Raw genomic sequence first — 19,503 nt, 5'->3', positions numbered from 1 at the left:
AATGAAGCAACCAGAGCATGTATGGAAAAGAGAAAATCTTCTAGAACCAACCAAGAATAAAGGTGGAAGAAGAAAAGAAACAAACTGACAAAAAGAATATTCCACAAGCCCCCAAAGTGGAGGTTAGTAAAATCAAACACATTTGACATAACATCTCCTGGTGTGTCCTGTTCCAGATGGCTTCATCCTCAGTCTTGACACACTTTCTCCCAAGGAGTGGCCTCTCAGTCCTCAAATTTTCAGTGGTTCTGCCTCTTGTGGGGTACTCCTCCATTAAAAGCATTTGACTCATTTCTTGATTCCAAGTTACCTCATTTGTGTTTGGTCTCGTGTTTATCATCCACTCACTCTCACTGTCAATACATTCAGACAGGATTAGATCCAATTTTAGTTTTCTTATTCTGTCGGTCTTCTCGAGGTGATTTTGATCATCCATGTTGCTCTGGGTCAGGTCTTTCTGATTGATCCTTTCTGGCCAGCAGAGATCTGGTTTTCTTGGCTGTTTCAGCTTCATATGTTCTTTTTGTTCTGGAAATGTTTCATTCTGACTATTTGATGGTGGTGGCTTATTTCAATCACCAAGGGAACATTCGTTCTTATTCCCATTGTGGTAGACAGTAGAGCTCCCTTTTTAAACTCGCACTTCTCGTTTCGCAGACGTGTAGTTTATGGTCTCTTCGATGCTTTTTTTTTATCTTTGTAGCAATTTCTCTCAACAAGTTTACTATTTATTATACAATAGTGATATTTGTAACTTATTCTGAAGTGGAATTATTTTATATTTCTACCCAGTTATAGAACTTAATACTTTATTACAAAATTTGTATACTTTTTATTTCTTTCTGCCAACACAGTTGTATTTAGTCATTCATTATGAATTCTGAATTCTAACTTAGCACTTTGGAGGTTATATCTTCTATCAGATGGATTTCCTGTTACCTATCTAACAATCGTCTATTTGGGGAGTGTCTTTTTACACACCCACCTACGTCAGAACAATTTATTCTCCTCCTCGAATGCATTCATTGAAGCTTTCTGTTATCCACACCATTATGGTTAATTTTCTTACTGCCAGCAAGGTTCTAACTCATTGGGGGATGTGGCTTTTATGGAACCACTTCTCCCTTTGGGTCTGGCACATTTGCCATCTTTTCAGGAGATGCTGCACGACCCATGGTAGGGTTCCTTTGGCTTCTCCTCTTAACTTTCCTCCTTCCCTCTTCAACTATATGCATTGGAGGTTTAACATCTCCCCCACATTACCATTTCCTTCCCCTGTTAACACCCTGGCACTTCTGGCAGTCCAGTGTACTTTAATTCACTTTCTTCCTCTTGTCTGGATTTAACTTAGTTAGGTAGAACAACACAGAAGGAGTCACATGAGTCAATGTGGGTGTGTCACACTACTATTGGTAGAGGTTTCTCACATAATAATTTGCATGTGAGAATCAGTTAAACCATGTGAATTGAGAGGGTGCATGGAAGTGAAAGGCTTGTGGCATGCGAAATAATTTTTGCAAATAGAGGACAGCACTGAACGAGAATAGCTATGTATGTGAGCTGAAGTAATACCAAAAGTAGCTACTTTTTCATAGTTTTTGCTATTTTCTTTAAATCATTTCCAATAATAATCAAAAGACACTGTGCTTTTAATGTCTTCCTACTGCTTCAGAAATTTCTTAAATCTGATTTTAAGTTTGGTGATATCTCATTGGCTGATTTCACAAGCAATACTAGATAGATCTATAATTCCTTTTGAGTGAAATAGTATAATCTTAGGACTTTATTGCATTGTCTTTAAAACTTTTTTTTTTCATCTTGCAATCCATTTTTAAAGTTACAAGTGGTATTTTGGATACAAGAAACCAAAACAATACATTATTGTATGGCAATACCCATAAGTGTTAACCAGTAAAATGTTAGGCAACTTTTAAATTAACTTTCCTGTCTGTAAGTTAGAATAAAACCAGGAATGTATAAGATTATAATTCTGATTACTGATAAACAATACTCAAAAAATGGCTGAAATGAAAAATTTACCTCATTACCTTATCCTTAATTCTTCTTGGAAGCATATCCTTCACACTGGTGAAAGGAAATACTATAATGTGTTGAGTTCGTGATACAGAAAAGTGATACATGAAGTAGATGTAATATGAGAACACATAAACAATAGATGATAACAGCTAGAAAAGAAAAGGAAAGTAATGAGCTAAAAAATAAACTACGATGTCAACTTATAGTACTGTCAGTGTTGTTTAGCAATATAATGCTTTGCTCTAGTTGGATCTGTTTCATAAGTCGTATATTTCACCAACACCAAAACCACATAATGCAGCTAAATAAGGCTAGGATTGTGATGGTGAGAACGATGGGCACGACTAAAGGACAACTATGTAGGTTCATTGGAGGTGTTGGTCAGATTAGATGAAGTCAAAGTTTGTTATTGCATAAGCAACACATGCTGATGTTTCACCTAATCATTCTGTTGTATAGGGTGCCATGATGAAATATGATGGCACAAATCTTATAACCATATGAGTTATATGTTATTTGACTTGTTAACAAATCTATTGCATTTTTTCTGTAACTATTTGAAAAGTAATTAATATGAGAAAAATACTCTAATTGCTTGTAGTTGCCATTCTATGAATCATAACAGGGTAAGGATGTAAAATATCACAAGCAATTTATTGTATCTGATATCACTTTTGTACAAATATTCATTGAAACCCAAACTTGTTTTATTAGGTAACATTTAGTAAATTTCTTAATGTGATATATTTTGCTTGGAGTGGTAAATAATAACAATGCTTCAGAATTATTTCTATTTTTAATATATTTAAATCTTGAATGTTTGTACAGCCACACATTGTGTGACTATCTGATGCTACATTATAGGAGATGTATAGGGAATAGACTTTTGACATGTGATCCATAGCATATTGTTGCCATCCTATGATAAAACAGGATGATGTAACTGGCAGTGTCTGAGAGATGTCCCTCAGTATAGGACCACCTGTTTGAAGTGATAAATGCCAATAGATAAATCACTTAGAAAATCCTTGAAAAATATAAAGTCAGGCAGTGCACCAAAAGTAGTATGCAACCATACAGCATGCTATGAGGTCAGCTATCTTTTCCATAATTACCAGGTAACAAGCAGCAACAAGTCTTTGTTTCAACAAAATGAAGAAAAAGTGCTACTCCTGGATGTAAATGCAGCTTAAAGCAGCCCAAATCCATGCCACTACTTAAAATTATCATGGCATTTAAGGGTGAAGCAGAGCACCCTCACCAAATATCAATGCACTTATGTTGCTTTTTGCTTGGTTCGTGGTAGATAAAACACCCAAGACTACCTGCAGGAACTGAAAACCATATTTCCATCCAACTTAAATATTTTCAAGGTTTGCAAGCTTCCAAATGAGACTAGACTCTCCAAGCTTTATGCATGGAATTCCTACTTTGCATAAAGCACTTCTAACGCATGGTAGCCCATCATCAATAGGGCAGTAACATTTCTTTCCACAGGTGTATTTCCTTTTTCATTCATGTTCACTATTTAGAATGTTTCCCAGATGCTCAGATGTGTCAATTTCACAAGTCACAGAGTCCTGAACTGCCTAGCCTTTAAACAAGGCACATTGCAGCCGTGAACAACAAAACCAAAATCCATAATCTGACATAATCAATGCCATAACCCAAGCCATCAAAGAAACAATCCTTAGCAAAGCAACAAGTCCTGGAAACTTACTCCCAAAATTAATGAATTAATAATTACATTCTGATGACTCAGACACAACTTCATATGAACCCATGACATTACTCTTAAATCACTCATTAGTGCCAAGAAACTTATATTACAATAACAACATGATAACTGGAAAAACTTCTGCCTATCTCTAGATAAATCCTAACCCGACCCTTTCAAATTCTGGTGGAAATTTAAATCTATCTCAAACAACAAATAAAACAACACTATAAATAAAATTCAATATAATAACAACAACACTGCCACTATCAATAACAAACAGTCTAAACTTTTGCCCAATATTTTGAAAGTACCTTTGTAACCCCAAATTTCACCTAGTTTAACATACAAGATTTCAACAATGTAAATCAACACATTTTTAATAATCAACACTTTTTTTTTCACCAAACTTCCTGGTTTCTACATCACAAATTTCTGGTCCTAACAATTTGTATACCCCCCTATACTTTAGCAGAAATCAAAATTAACCTTACGAAAATAAAATGCAAATCCCCCAGGAGAGGATGGAAATAATGACTGAATCCTGGAAACCTATCCAACAAAATCATAACCCACTAAGTAACAATTTATATTTTATCATTACTATCAGGATATTATCTATTTGGAAATCAACTATTCTTAAGGTAAACCCAAAGAAAAATAATAACTAATCCCAACAGCTACAGATCCATTAGCTTGCTAAACACCCTTGGTAAGTTGATGAAGAAATTAATCATGAACTGGTTGGTTAAATGCTTACCTAGAAACCAACAATATTATTAACAACATACAAAATTCAGGCAAAAAAATGTAGACAAACCACTGACCACCTCATTAGACTTACCAAAACCATTTATCTTGGTTTCAACAGAAAGCATACAACCATAGCTACCTTTCTAGATGTCCAAAAAGCCTTTGATTCAGTATGGCACAATGGACTTCGCTATAGACTAATTGATAGTCACATACCCATCCCTATTGTACACTTGATATCCAGCTTTCTTACCAACACAGCAGCTAAAGTTAAGATCAATAATGCAACCTCCAGGCCTTCACATTCAAAGCCGATTTTGACAATGATATTCCGTTCCCTTCCTTAAATCATACACTTGCATTTCAATATGCAACATTTAAGGTCCAAATATCACTCAATGCAGTATCATATTGGTGTAACAAGTGGCTTGTAGCCCTCAATCCATCCAAATCCCAAGCTATATAACTTTTTTCTCATGAAAATTACTAAAAGCAGGAAAAAGCTTCGTAATCTTCAATTAACCCTTAACAATTCAGGCACTGATCAAGTAGAATATTCGACGCCTGACCAGTGAAAGTGGATGTTCTTGGGGTACTCCTGTTTTTCTCCCACAGCAAAAGTATTTTCATTGGGTCTTAAGATCCCCACCCTGAGAAGTACCACTCCACTTCATATTCTCTATTAAAAATTTAAATTTCATTTTTATGTATTAATTCAACCAAAGCTATTTAATATTTTACGATCAATTTTAATAAATCAAAGTCCATTTAAATGTTACTATCTTTGCTAGTTTTAGATGTATTCATCCCTTATCAAGAATTAATTAACCAATTGCTTCAGATCCTAATTATTACTGTTATTATTAACTTTGAACTAGATATCCTTGGTACGGTCTTGGTTCCTTCAATCTTCACACCTGCAGCCTGCTTCATCAACATCAACAGCCACCTTTTATATTCAAGCCTTCATATACAGTGAGCAACCTTCTTCAGTTTCAGTATCAACCTCTCTTTCTTTCAACAAACTTCCTGTTTCCTGGCTCCAGCTCCTGATATTTATTATGAGGTATCAACTTTTTTGTTCACCTTATTCACCAACCATGCTTGTGAATCAGTCTCACATGCTTCAACAACATTAAGCTACTCATTATTTTATCAAAGCACTCAAAAATCTTAAAACTTACTTTCTTTGCAGCCTTGTTTTTGCAAGCGGGCAAATAGAAAATTACAGTTTCTGACTGCCTCTGGTTACCTTTCAGGCCCCTTCTGGTCCTGAAATTTTTCAAACCAAAATATCTACCAAGGAATTTTACATGTACCTAACAGACAAATTTTAGAGGCCTTCCAGGATTTTGAAGGGCCATTAGCTCCCAGGTTCCTGCTAATTGAAAGCCCTGGTGAAATAACAAACTGTCAACTAGGTAGAAAACTTCATGATGCAACAATTGAGGTCTAAAGTTAGACCTGTAGTTGAAAGCTCAAGCCAAGTGAGAAAGCATAGACACTGTAAGTAAGTGTCTCAGATTTCTGATGATGTTTGTGTGATACTCACATTGTTACCATACATAGCAATCACAGTAGGGCCTATTTTAAGTTTCCAGGGTCTTTCAAAAGTTTTAACAATTTGCCAGGACTTTCTAGGAAGCATGGGAACCTTTAACCATTTAACTGTTACAAGTTGCACTACATGGCATACAAACACATCACTAACAACTGTTATATCTAATCCTTTTCATAGATAGCTGATCAGATTTGTGAACAAGTCTAGGTATTCAGTATTCAATTAACAAATAAAATATGTTTTGCTTTTACTTCATTGCTATTAAGTACATTGTTATGCATATATAAATAATACTGAATCTCTGGTAGATCACAATTAACAAAAATACTATATAAAAGTTGAAACAATGTGTCAGCTACGAAAGAAAAATCATTTCAAATATTACTTATCCCAACATATCAAATCTAACATAGTAATAGGTACTGAGTATTTATGAGCTAAAATTCTATAATTAGTTTTTCAAAGTAGCCAAACTAGTGGTTCTTGAATACCTGAAATAATCTGAGACAAAAACATAGAATTTGTTTGTTGAGCACATGAATTATCAGGCACAAATTTCTAACAAATTACCTGTCCAATAGAAAAAATGGTCAGAGGACGTTGTGGAAAATAAACTGTTAATGAAGCCATTACAACACAACGTATCAACAGAGCCAATCCCTCCAAAATAACCTGAAAAGAGAAAATATTTCATACAGTTTGTTAGTAAATGATTAAAATGAAAAGCATTCTCAAGAATAAAACACACAGAACTCTTGGATTTAACTTAAGATACTTGCATATGATTTTAAATACCAGTGCTTCCTTATTGACAACTAAGTTTGCAGAGTGGCTATTATAAATTTCAAATGCAGTTAAAGCAAAATAACTACAAATCTATATGTATGAAGTATGATATAAAAGCAAAGAGAATATGTAAATGAGAACACAAAATAAAGTATTTTTAAACTCAATTTTGTTCTAGTTAATGAATGTTGAAGTTTTGAAAAATACATAGCTTTTATAGAAAATACTTTTATACATTTAAATTTATCACTTCCTGGTTTTGACAAGGGAAATAACTTTAATTTCTTACAATTTTTAACCTAGGGTATAATGTTTAAATAGATTAAATTAAATCTGTTCATCATACTTAAAAAGTAAATTTAAACAGGTTCATAGAAGAAATACAATATTCATTTATTACTATGTTTATATATAATTATTAAATCTAGAACACAGGCACGCCACAAATTTGTTTAACATTAAAATAAACATACATAACCAAAAAAATTGGTAGACAGAAGTAGTTAACAGCACATGTGTTTGTGTGTGTATTTATTCTCCTAATACTGGTTATGCACTTAGTTCAAGAAACTGCAGTATTCCTGCCTCTTGATAAAAGTGCATTGCCAAACCATTATCCACTAAAGTCTTCTGTAAATATTTTTTGTATTTACACAGCTTTTTTTTTTATTTCTTTGAATTTTAGTGAAGTAAATTAATACTATCATAATCAAACTGAAAAAAAATCTTAAACAACAATATTATTGAATTTCATTTTACAATAAAAAATCCATTTATACACTCTGATGTAAAAGTGAACATATCAGAAGTTAGTTTGAACTTCCTCCATCACATGTAAATTTTTTATTTCAAAAAGGTGCCATTTTTTAAAGTTCTGTTCACTGCTGTAGCTTTGTAAACAAAAATAACATATGATTTATTAAGAAACTAGTTCAAGAAAAACAAATAAATAAAGGGGATACTAATAAGTGTGTAATGCAAACATATTCTCGTGGCTAACAAAAGAGGATAACCCACAATAAGAAAAAAGCATAGGTATGCAAAATACAATTAAATAACAATTTGTTGGAATCAACTCTATAAACACTGATAAGAAAGTAAAACAAAAACACAAATATGAAATGATCACATTTTACTGAGCTAAAAAGAAAATGCAACAACAAATAAAAGCTTCACAATTATAAATCTTATTCATGAAATAAGAGTAAATATTACACGCATTAGTTCAACTAGATCAATTTGTATTTAATCTCTTTTAAATAATGGACAAGTGAAACATCAAGTAAATATTACAAGCATTAATTCAAATAAATGGGTTTGCATTCTAATTTTTTTATTCTCTGTGAAAATTATGAAAAACATCATACATCAAATGACCTATCAATATACTACTTACCCTTAGCTTAACAAATTTGAAGACCTGGCCAATAACAAACAATGGTTCAGCCATCATCTCCAGAACAACAGATATAACAATGACATTCACACCTAACTCATAGGCAGGCACAACTTCAGGATTAGGAGGTTCAAGGACATATAGCCATATCAGGCGCAAAACTGTACCACATACAACTGACACTGGAACTCTGTTCAAAATATACAAGTAAAAATATTTATGAAAATGCACATTGTAGAAAAAATACACATCCTTCCACAGAGCTTCAATACAATGCTATTAATAACAACAAGTTAAACATACTTAGAACAAAATCACAAAAAAAAACTACAAACCAAAAGTTCAAGTGATAAAACAAAAGATTTAGCAGGGAGTGGAAAAAGTTAACAGACAGAAATCCAGGGTACTAGCCTCTCCAGAACAAATTAACAAATCAAAAAATGCAATATAATTAAAAAAATCAGTGAAGTAATGGCCCTGTATATATATTATCACAGTTTTCAAATAGACCTTGTCTCTCTCTTCTAAAGCAAAATAAAAAAGTAAAAACATTTCTTACTTACGTAATCCAGAGCAGATTAATCACTTGAGGCCACTTCCCTCCATCAGGATTACTGAGGCATGCTCTCCTAAATGCCTCCCTACTCAGAAACTGGGTTGTTGTGTACAACAGCATCAACCTATTTGTGTTAAACCAAAACATTCTATGAATAAAAAAGTGAGTTAAACACACAATACAAAAATTCCATATATGAACAGACTTACAGTGGCTATTTGAACACTATTATTCAATTTGTTTCTTCCCATAATTCACTAATTCCTTAAGATGTCTCAACATACAGTGACATCTTTGGCTGATATCTAATCATATTTTAATACAACAGAGTTATTGTAAGATATGCATCTTAATATTGCATGTAAAAGTAATTTATGTAAAGAAAGTAACTAAGTTGAAACTGTTTATAAATCAGTGGTTTTAATATATTTTGATTACTAATAAAAATTGCCTACACAAAACCAAAACTAGACAGTTGCAAATACAGAAAATATGTTTAACACTGTTGAAACACTTCTTCAGCAAAATAAAAACTAAATCTGCAATCAAATGCTTAATTTTTTTATGCAATTAAACAGTATGATAATAGTTTTTACTTAATCTTTGTAAATTATTCTAGCAAATGCAATGTTACATAACTGAAAAAAAATTATTTTTGGTACTTTTCAGTTATACCCTCGCAACTGTTACTGTTAAGCCTAATACTTAAGAACCAATTATAGATTTTTTTTTATCACTAGTTTGTCTTCACAATAAAGTAAATCATAAAATAGGTTAAATAGATTGTATTTATTAAATAAATACAATCTAAAAACTAGTTTATTGTCTCTTCATGTTTTAAGGATTAACTTGTTTACTTGAACTTAGATCCATTAGTTTAAAATTCAGCCAATAGTTAGAGGTAGGTTATAATATAAATCAGGCTAATACATTGTATTATTAACATTATTTATACATCAAAGACTAGTTATTGTTACTTATAATAAAGTTGTATTTCTAAGTTCCATATAATCAAAAATAAACTTTATTACTTTAGTATGAAGACAAACTAATGATAAAAAACCTAACATAACTGGTTCTTAAACACTAGGCTTAACAGTAACAGTTGCAGGGGGTATAATGGAAAAGAATAATCATTTTTTAAAGGCTGTAAACCTATTAGATTAAATCTGAAATAATTGATATTTTTCAATTTACACACATATATATATATATATATAAGCCATATAGACTAGGAAAATCATTCAAATTTGTTCTTACAATTCTTATGTATCTAGTTTACATACCATTTAGTTAGTGACATTCTTGTAAGCCAGGTGTACAAAAAGTTGAACTTGCATTAGTCCACTAGCTTAGACAAAGGTTGCATTGTGCAATAATTATTCAATAAGGCTTATACTTGCTTTGCTTTTTCTGTGTCATGCCTTCATGGAGTGAGTTCATACTCATTTCAAGGGGTGGCATAGATGCTTGTACAAGTTAGTATAAGTTAGAGATTTATTTCATTTGAATATTTGTAATGAGAATGTAGGTAACCTAAGATTGTGCACTAAGACTTTTGTCTGAAGCGAAAATGGTGTTCTCCTACCCCAGCAAGCAGAAGTCATAAAACAGAAATTAAAAGCCAACTAGTTAACTCAAGAATTGCACTGTTTTTGAATATACATTCTATTTATTTGTTCCCTCGTGTTTGATTTAAGTCATTGCTATTCATGTTCAACATTATTCTATGCATGGTTTTTCCATAACCTGCTGTATTGTGCATGTTCATTTTCTGAAAGATATCAGTGTACCTCAATACTACATTAATAAGTTAAATGGATGGTTTGTTTTGCATTTTGTGCAAAAGCTACTCAAGAGCTATGTGCACTAGCTGTCCCTAATTTAGCACTGACAGACTAAATGGGAGGCAGCTAGTCAATGCTATCCACCACAAACTCCTGAGCTATTTTTATCAATGAATAGTGGAACTCACAGTCACATTATAATGCCCCACAGCTGAAAGGGGGGGAGTGAAACCCAAGACCTTTAGATTGTGAGTCAAATGCCCTGACCATCAGGCCATGCCAGGCAATAAATTAAAGGAAGAAATGCAAGACTGAGAAAAGTATTCTTTATTTGATGTATCAAGAAAATATTTTGAAATGCTACCTTGCAGTTTCATGTATTCTCTTTATTACTAACTGTTACCTAGACAAACATTAAGTGCTAGAAAATGCAAGGTTCCTGAAAATGTTTATTATTCAATCATCTTATAATGCTTGCACTCATGGGTTTAAAAATAATACCAACCTCACATTGATCACTCCTAATGCTTCCTTGGTAATATAACGAAGTATGAAAGCATTCAAAAGAAAAGTCAACAGCCTCATACAAACCTGTAAAAATAAAATATCAGCTTTTAGTATGCATTCTCACAAATATATATATCTTATATATTTTATATCTTAAAAAGTATATAAAAGACTTTCCAATAAAGAAAAAAGGCAAATCTTATTTGAAATGCTAGCTATTTGTGAGATTATTTCACAATCATAATTTTGTGCATGCAAAAAAAAACTGCAGTTTGGTTTTAGCATATAGACTACATAAGAGAAAGAAAGTATGCAACAAAGCTGAAAAAATCTTACTTTAAAAAATTTCATTTTATTTACTAATACACCTGTATTATCACTTTTCTCAATTCCTACACACACAAAAATACAATTATACATGATCTACAAGAAAAACTTAAACATTATCATTAAAGATACAGAATAAAATAGGCAATCCTCATATGTGAAACAATATTTAAAATATTTTAATATCACTGTGAAATGTAAAGCATTCACTAGGGTTTTATCAGTTGTCCTGTTATTTGTGCCATTCAGGGATGTATAAACCATCAATAAGCATTACAAGATGAATTTTGGTCAGAACAAAACAAAGATTTTTTCTGATAATGCAGCATTTTATTGATGATCTAATAGTATTTAACAACTTCTTCTACTACTGCCAAATTTACAAGTTATCTTGACTGTTGTTTTATGTTTCTGTTAGCTTCATTTTTTTTAATCAAGCCAAAAATGCCATGCATTTAACATTTTACCTCTTTAACTTCATTTTATGTTAGCTTCTAAGAATGTATATTGAAAACATGCATTGTTATTCCAATATCAATATATTAAATTGATTATAGTGTGTGTAGGAACAACTAGCTAGTTTGGTTTGAATGTTAGTAACAATGTCCTACACTATATATATAGATGTATGTATATGTGTGTGGGTGTTGTTACTGATGTCATCAGCAGTACATTAACATAAGCCTAGTATCAAAAGTGTGTTGCTATTTATTTGTTTGTTGTTGTTTTTCCCATGTCAAATCTTGCACTGCAGGCAATAAATGTTAGTTGATATTGAAATCCCTTATCAAAATTAATTTTTTATACTTAAAAAACAGAAAAGAGTTGCCAGACTTTCTTAACTTTTCATTAATTTCACTGAAACTCACAATGTAATTAACAGGGCTAAAATGGCAGATCACACAAACTATGTCTTACTTAACTAGGCTAGCTGCACAGGTAATGTATTAATCCTATGTGCAGGGGTGGAGTTCGAAGTGTGCATGCTGTGACATTTTACAGAGTGCCATTCAACACGATATTATATATTTGATGTCAGAGTTATCAACCAATCATTTTACCCTACTTTGTTGATTTAGCAACAGTTCATGATAAAGGAGAACAAATACCAGATACAGTATACAGGGATACTGAAAAACTATATATATATATATATACATTGATAGAGGTCTGGAATTCATAAATCCAGATGACAGTCTTATGAAGAACTCTGCAGACAGTATCTAAAGTAACACTACTTTAAGATGTGGAAAACTCAGATACAACTATAGTTAAATCAATGTTATTTTTCTGTTAAGGTAGTCAGCCTATGAAATAGTTTGTAATCAGATGCAGCAGAATATGTAACACTGAGGGAGTATGAGAAGGAATTATGTATTTTAAAGAATCTCAGAAATAGACATGAGAGGTTTCTATATGCAAGATGAAGTAGGGTAATAATAGAAAATGAGATAGTCAATATGGGCCAAATGGTTCCCTGTTGCCCATTAGAAATTAAATAGATGACAATTTATGTCAAAACTGCATACGGTTTGACACATCGTAACTCAAAGGTTTTCTATCAGAATTTTTTTGCTGGGGGAAAGGATTTTATTTTGTGACTGATGGGATGCATGGCATTTGAGTATGCAAGGTGCAATAGGTGTATTCCTACATTTTACAAGTATGTTTAAAAGGATATCTACTTTTGTTACACCTAAAGTTATCACCTAGAAATAAAACTCCAAATCTATAAAAATATAGAGGGAACCACCACCACTCTAAATTTCACTCTGCCTCAAACTTTCATGAAAGTTAACAATTACTTGTTATCATTCAAAGCAGCACTCTATTGAATTACAAAATAAGCTTTCATTGTAGCTGTATTTATATGCTAGGTTATTTTACTTTTTAGTTATCTCCACATATTATTGTCTTGAATTTTTCTCTAAGTCAGTATATGAAGGAATATCCATTTTGATATATTGCCCACGAAATATTATAAAAAACAAAAAACATTCATACCAAAAAGGGTGTTTGACTTAGCTTCAACTAATGCATATATTTTGTCATTCAATATGAGACACAAGACAAAATGTTGACAGCTCATGTTTCCACAAATTGTTCATTAATAATATTAGTTTATCAAGTATACTATACATATCTATCCCAAAGCACTTCCAACTTCCAAGTCTTACACAACAGTATTTCCATTTTTAACCTACAACTTACAGTATATGTATATAACTCCAAATATTTCCAAATAATGTTCCAGACTAGATTGTGGAAATTGAAAATTTAGGGCTAAGACAAGTAATAGTAAATACTAATAGCAATATTAACACAAGTTAACACTACAAGTACAAGTTATACAAGCATGGGCGTTCATAAAAATATGTTCAAGGGGTCAAAACATGTATATAGGGGATCAGCTTTAATAGTGCAAGTCAACAGACTAAAGTAAAAGAATATGTGTTATGTATATTTAAACGCAAACACAAATTTAGTTTTAATAAACATTACTAAAAACATTTAGCTTAACTACGATATTAATTTAACATTATATACGTGCAACTGTTTATGAAATGTGAGGGGGCAAGTGCCCCCTCTTGTCCCTTCCTGCGGGCGCCCATGTATAAAAAATTACAAGTACATCAAAATTTCAATTTCGTCATACTTGAAGAATTATATTATACGAAGCGGATCGAGCAGCAACTGAAAACAAGCTTCCTTTTGTCATTTCTACTTTAGATTAGTTCGTGTTCTTCAGTTCTGAAAATATCATACGACAGTTATTTTGCTACTGTTAAGCAAGAAATTTCCTAATACAATATAAATAATTATCGAACAATTACAACTAGAACGTCTGACAACCTAGTGCACGTGTACATATAACAATTTACAACGCCATCTAGAAAGCCAAATAATTAGTGTTATATTTTATTCTGGTGTATTGTGTAATTTGACTCATTCCTGGGAAAGTAACAACAATTTCAAATACAAATATATAAATATATATATTTTAATAATATGTATCTGATTTATAAAACACGCGAACACATAACATTTAAGTGAAAAAATAAATAAATGTATTTGTACTCCTAGTTTCTAAAAATATATAATTACCAAAGGTGGTAAAACAAACATGTTTGAGTTTAAGTTATATTTTTATTAAGTTGATAAATGCATACGCATCACCAAGAAAATGTTATACTGTATAATATGCTTATGAATTAAATGACAGTAGAAATATTTTCATGTTAAAAGGTGCAACATCATCTATATGAACATACAGAATGCACTGCATCATGTTTCTCGAAAGTAAAATATTAAATCTTTATATTTTTGGTAATTCACACAACAATGCGATCAACATCTACTGTAATACCATTGTCTAACAACATGAAAGTAGGTATGCAGCCTAAAACTAAGTTTGTTTGTTTGTTATTTAGCACAAAGCTACACGATGGGCTATCTTTGCTCTGCCTACCACGGGTATCGAAACCCGGATTCTAGCGTTGTAAGTCCGCAGGCATACCGCTGTGCCACTGGGGGTGGCCTAAAGTTAAAGTGAAAATGATATGAACATTGAAGTAAAAAGAGATATGGAACACAAAATAAACAACTGTAAAATATATTATAGTTAAAACAACAAAAATTAATTTAAATATTAACAAGAGGGAATAAACAAAGCTATATGATCATAATATTCATCCTGTATCGTGATTGATTTATGGCTTAAATTTAGAAACAAGTAAAGATTCTTTATATTTATGGTCAAGAAAACATTAGATGTAGCGAGGATTTCTAGTTGTAAAGAACAATCAGACATCGGTCTACCATGTTTTTCTACGCAGTAGCCCACCATGGCAATGACATCTTTATTGAATTGATTTAAGGATCCTATGTGTTCAACCCCAGTGATTCAGCGGTAAGAGCTTATAATGCTAAAAATTAGGTTTCGATACCCACAGTGGGCAGATTATGTATAATCCATTGTGTAGCTTTGCACTCAGCAACAAACTTACGTTTTCAATAAATCTGTCATGTAATACAGAAGATGTAATGTAAAATCCATTGCATATTTTACAAAATATTTTATAAATAACATTTTTATTGTGATTTATCCCCTGCTCCTGCGTCGTTTGCGAAACATTTCTTTATCTTGCAGATATTACATTGATTGTATGCAGAATATTTGTTTGTCGTTGTTCTGTATATCTTTTTTACATCAATATTCAAAAGGTTTTCACTATAAATTTAGGCTGCAAACCTACGTTCATGTTGTTAGACATTGAAGTTGCTGTATATTTTTGTTTGCGTTTTGATGTAAACAATATTGTTACGTCTCCGTTCGTTAGTTAATTTTCCGTAAATTTCGTTCCGACGAAACTTTAGTGACGCAAGTCCTTTCTTAAATAAAACTGGTTTATTCTTTCTGAATACAACTTTGCAATGCACTTAATTTTCACAGTCGCGCTATAACAAACACTATAATTCACAACGAACGTCTCACGTGCTCAACTCAACAATACTCTGTCCGCAGTTCAATTACATATTGTTCCCGTCGCTTCTTGGCCGGTCTTATATATACAAGACTACCCCATATCTAGTAGTCTCCCGACGCTTTATGAACGTTCTAGAAGCGCGTGGCGTGTTACTAGCGTCACGTGACCTCCGCTGTCGTAACAATGCTATCAACGTGGCCTTATTCCATACTCATAATTGGTCTATGGTATAGATTTAAAAGTGTGCTTGTAACTGTCTGTTACGCACTATGAATCTAGCAGTGCAACTATCAGGTCGCTACTGAAGATGTAGAAACAAACCATTGAGTGAAATAAATATGATACTGTTCTGGAATTTTATGGTTGTTTTTTCATTATACAAAAGAAATATGGTATTTATTAGACATATAAACAATACATGTTTGGAACTTACCGTACTACTAGCCAGCTTCTTTATAACTATGGAACAATCTGGCTGCTAGAGAAGAGAGTAGGTATTACACTTTAAATATGTTCTTTATGAGAAAGACGATGATCACTACATATCTTTCCAATGCCCTTCCTTTAAATATAGGTGTGAATATTCTCTAAAGATCAGTAAGGTACTTGAAAACTACTGCTTTCAAGAGGTAACCAAACCAAATGTGTATGAACTTCTGCAAAATGTTACCATTCCACATAGTTCTGTGGTACATCTACAAAACGAGGCCGAAGTTGGCTTCTTATTCACAGTTTCATATTCGCGTAGCCTCTTATTCGTGCAGCATTTCATTCACGTGATTGATTTATGGCTTAAATCTAGAAACAAGTAAAGATTCTTTATATTTATGGTTTTTATTTATATTTATGCAGCATCTTATTCACATCTGTTTAGAATCATTACTAACCTACGAATTTAAAGGGTTGAATTACTTTAGAACACTTTTTTTTTCTCTGCATACTATTCAAGATCCACTATTATAGATCCACTTCAAAAACTAAAAACATTTAGCCGTGCCAAAAGTGGGTCTCATGGGTAAAAATGAAACAAAAAAAAAAGAGAGAGGTAAGAGATGGTGCATGTGTCAACTCCTTTCCAAAAGTTATATATTTGTTGCGAAATTTAAGGAGTGAAATTATTTTTGGCCACTTCTTTCTCTGCACATTCTTTAAGGGCCACATCCCCTGTACAAAAATCAATACCATTTAGTCCGGCCCAAATTGGGTTTCATAGGTAAAAAACAGGGCAAATATGGCAGATGTGCAAACTTCTTTCAAAAAGCTATATATTAATTTATTGCGAAATTGAAGGAGTGAAATTATTTGGGGCCACATTTTTCTCTGCATATCATTGAAGTTGGACATTCTTTGCATGAGAATCATTACCATAAAGCCTGACCCAGTGTGGATCTGTACAACAGAGGGTATACTTTACACATATGCCCACTATTTTTTCACTTTAATTATTACTGTGGGATTTAACTTTCTTGCTACGGGTCTTTCTATGGTCAGAGGTCAAAGAGCATGTCATCATGTTTGTAGATTGATATATTTTTATGTCTTTTTATATTTTTTCCCCAAAATGAGAAAAATATTCATATTTTTTTAATCAAAAGTTATGTCCTTGTTGTAGGATAAAGAAAAAACATAAAACAATAGATTCTAAAATATTTGCGTAACTGGACTTTTCTCCACGGAAGCCAAATAATGTTTTCCTCTAGGCATTACCATCATCGGAATTTAGGTATTGTGAAGACCTGGGAGGGTCAAGTGCAGTTTGACCTCTACCTCCTCCTCTATAGTTCTTCTTGTCGGATCGGGATTGAGATCTTATATACCTGGGAGGGTCAGGTTCGTTCGACCTCTTCCTCCCTCCAGCACATGTTGAATGACTTCTGTATAATATTAACTTAATTACTACAAGGGTATTTTGTCCATGCACTTACTCTGACCCCTTTCAAGGCCATGTCCATGTAGGTCATTATTGTACTATCAATGCTTTAATACACTTTCGCTTCAATTTGTTTGTGTAAAGTTCTACACTTCGCGAAAAGCTCAAAATGTATTTTTCGCATTTTTTCATTCATTCTAAGTTTCTAATAAAGCATTTACATATATACCGTTTCAATGCTGTCACAGTAATTTAAAATCAATGCTAAATTATAGTAGTCTAGCATTAGGCGGCCTTAATTTATTTTCATTTCTTATATATATATATTAACTGGGGAGAGATACTTAGGGCTATCTTCTTCATGTATGCGATAACAATTAAATTTATATAGTAGGTCGTTTTGGGGCCAATGTTTGGCGAAATAATTTAGCACACTATGTAGGAGTCTATCGTTAGTGTTTCTATTTTTGCATAATTGTGCATGAATTTTGAGGATGTTGATCTTAGTACTTTGTATGCTGTTCTAAGTAGCGAGTTCCGAACTGTTTGTAATTTACTTTTAACTTGTTTAGGTGCTATGTTAATCCATGTAGGTGATGCACATATTAAATCACTGGTCGTATATATGTTTTAAAGATTTTGATTATGTTATCGACTGTTGTTCCACTGTTTCCACCCGTTAGACTCCTGGCATAGTTCGTGCGTTGCCAGACTTTAGTCGTTATATAGTTTAAATGTTTATTCCATGTTAATTTAGAGTCATACGTTAGTCCTAGAAATTTTGCTGATGTCGTAGTCTGAAGAAGTGCTCTGTTCATATAGGCTTTTAGGTGGGTCTTTTTTGTGCTTTATTAGTTTTGCAAAAACTACTAATTAATTCTTTGGGGAATTAAATTTTAATGCGATATTTTTGGCAGTATTGAACTTTTCTAATTATTTGAGGTTAGAGGTTTGTAGCTGCAATGTATGGAGTGGGAGCATTTTTCCCGACTGCCGCATCGTCTAGGAAATGTGACGAGTATCCGAGATTCGGATCTTTTAGAAGCATATTGTTAACATACATGATGAATAAAATAGGGCTAACCACCCCTTCCTGAGGAACACCTGTCTCAGGAATAAATTACTCCGAGAAGTTGCTGCTGTTCTTATAATTGGTGTATAGGTCTTATAGACCTGGGAGGGTCAGGTCCAGATGACCTCTTCCACATGCGACAGTGCATGACTTATTATTAAAACTATCTATGATTGATTCTGTTTTGTCGAACTAGTTAATCGGTAGTCTGTCTGAATTTTCTAAATCCAGTTTGGAGTTTTGGTAGTTTTGAAGTGTTCTCCATGAATGTGGACTACTGATTATTCTTTCTAAAATTTTGCATACACAAATGTTCAGGCTGATCGGACGCTTGTTTCCATGAAACCGGCGTGTATCCAGAGTTTAGTGATAGGTTGAAAAGGGCTGTAAGGTGTTCAAACAATCTCTGAGTGATTTTTTTTTAGGAGGATAGCTTGAATGTCGTCTTCTCTCGGAACTTTATTTTTATTACTTTGATTGCTTGTTGAACTTCTATTTCTGTTATAGTTTTTGTCATTTGATATATTACATAATTATATTTTGTATTGTCGTTAGTTTGATCATTTTGTGTATTAACAGTGAAATGTGATGTTTGTAGATTTAAGTTTTGTGTTACATACGTGTTCATCTCATTTAAAAAATGGGTA

At 32.5% G+C, this 19,503-nt stretch overlaps 1 protein-coding gene across 2 annotated transcripts in view; it reads right to left on the bottom strand.

Annotated features, from left to right (window-relative positions):
• LOC106471594 (protein RFT1 homolog) overlaps positions 1-14,289 on the bottom strand; it is a 31,275-nt gene extending 16,986 nt beyond the window's left edge. Inside the window, exons 1-6 of one of the 2 annotated variants that reach the window (XM_013932242.2) lie at positions 14,084-14,289; positions 11,099-11,184; positions 8,814-8,930; positions 8,251-8,440; positions 6,639-6,740; positions 2,049-2,186 (exon numbers count right to left, since the gene is read on the bottom strand). In XM_013932242.2, the coding sequence (XP_013787696.1) occupies positions 2,049-2,186; positions 6,639-6,740; positions 8,251-8,440; positions 8,814-8,930; positions 11,099-11,184; positions 14,084-14,146 (696 nt within the window). In that variant the 5' untranslated portion in view covers positions 14,147-14,289. Of the gene's footprint in view, positions 1-2,048; positions 2,187-6,638; positions 6,741-8,250; positions 8,441-8,813; positions 8,931-11,098; positions 11,185-13,638; positions 13,659-14,083 lie in introns of those variants that run through there. The other variant, XM_022400061.1, reaches the window with a different exon arrangement.
• Between the last annotated feature and the right edge of the window lie 5,214 nt (positions 14,290-19,503).

This window comes from Limulus polyphemus, unplaced genomic scaffold (genome assembly GCF_000517525.1).
Source record: "Limulus polyphemus unplaced genomic scaffold, Limulus_polyphemus-2.1.2 Scaffold4, whole genome shotgun sequence".
In the NCBI taxonomy this organism is placed as follows: domain Eukaryota; kingdom Metazoa; phylum Arthropoda; class Merostomata; order Xiphosura; family Limulidae; genus Limulus; species Limulus polyphemus.
Note: the sequence above shows the minus strand (reverse complement) of the source record. Positions and strands in the feature narration are given on the sequence as shown.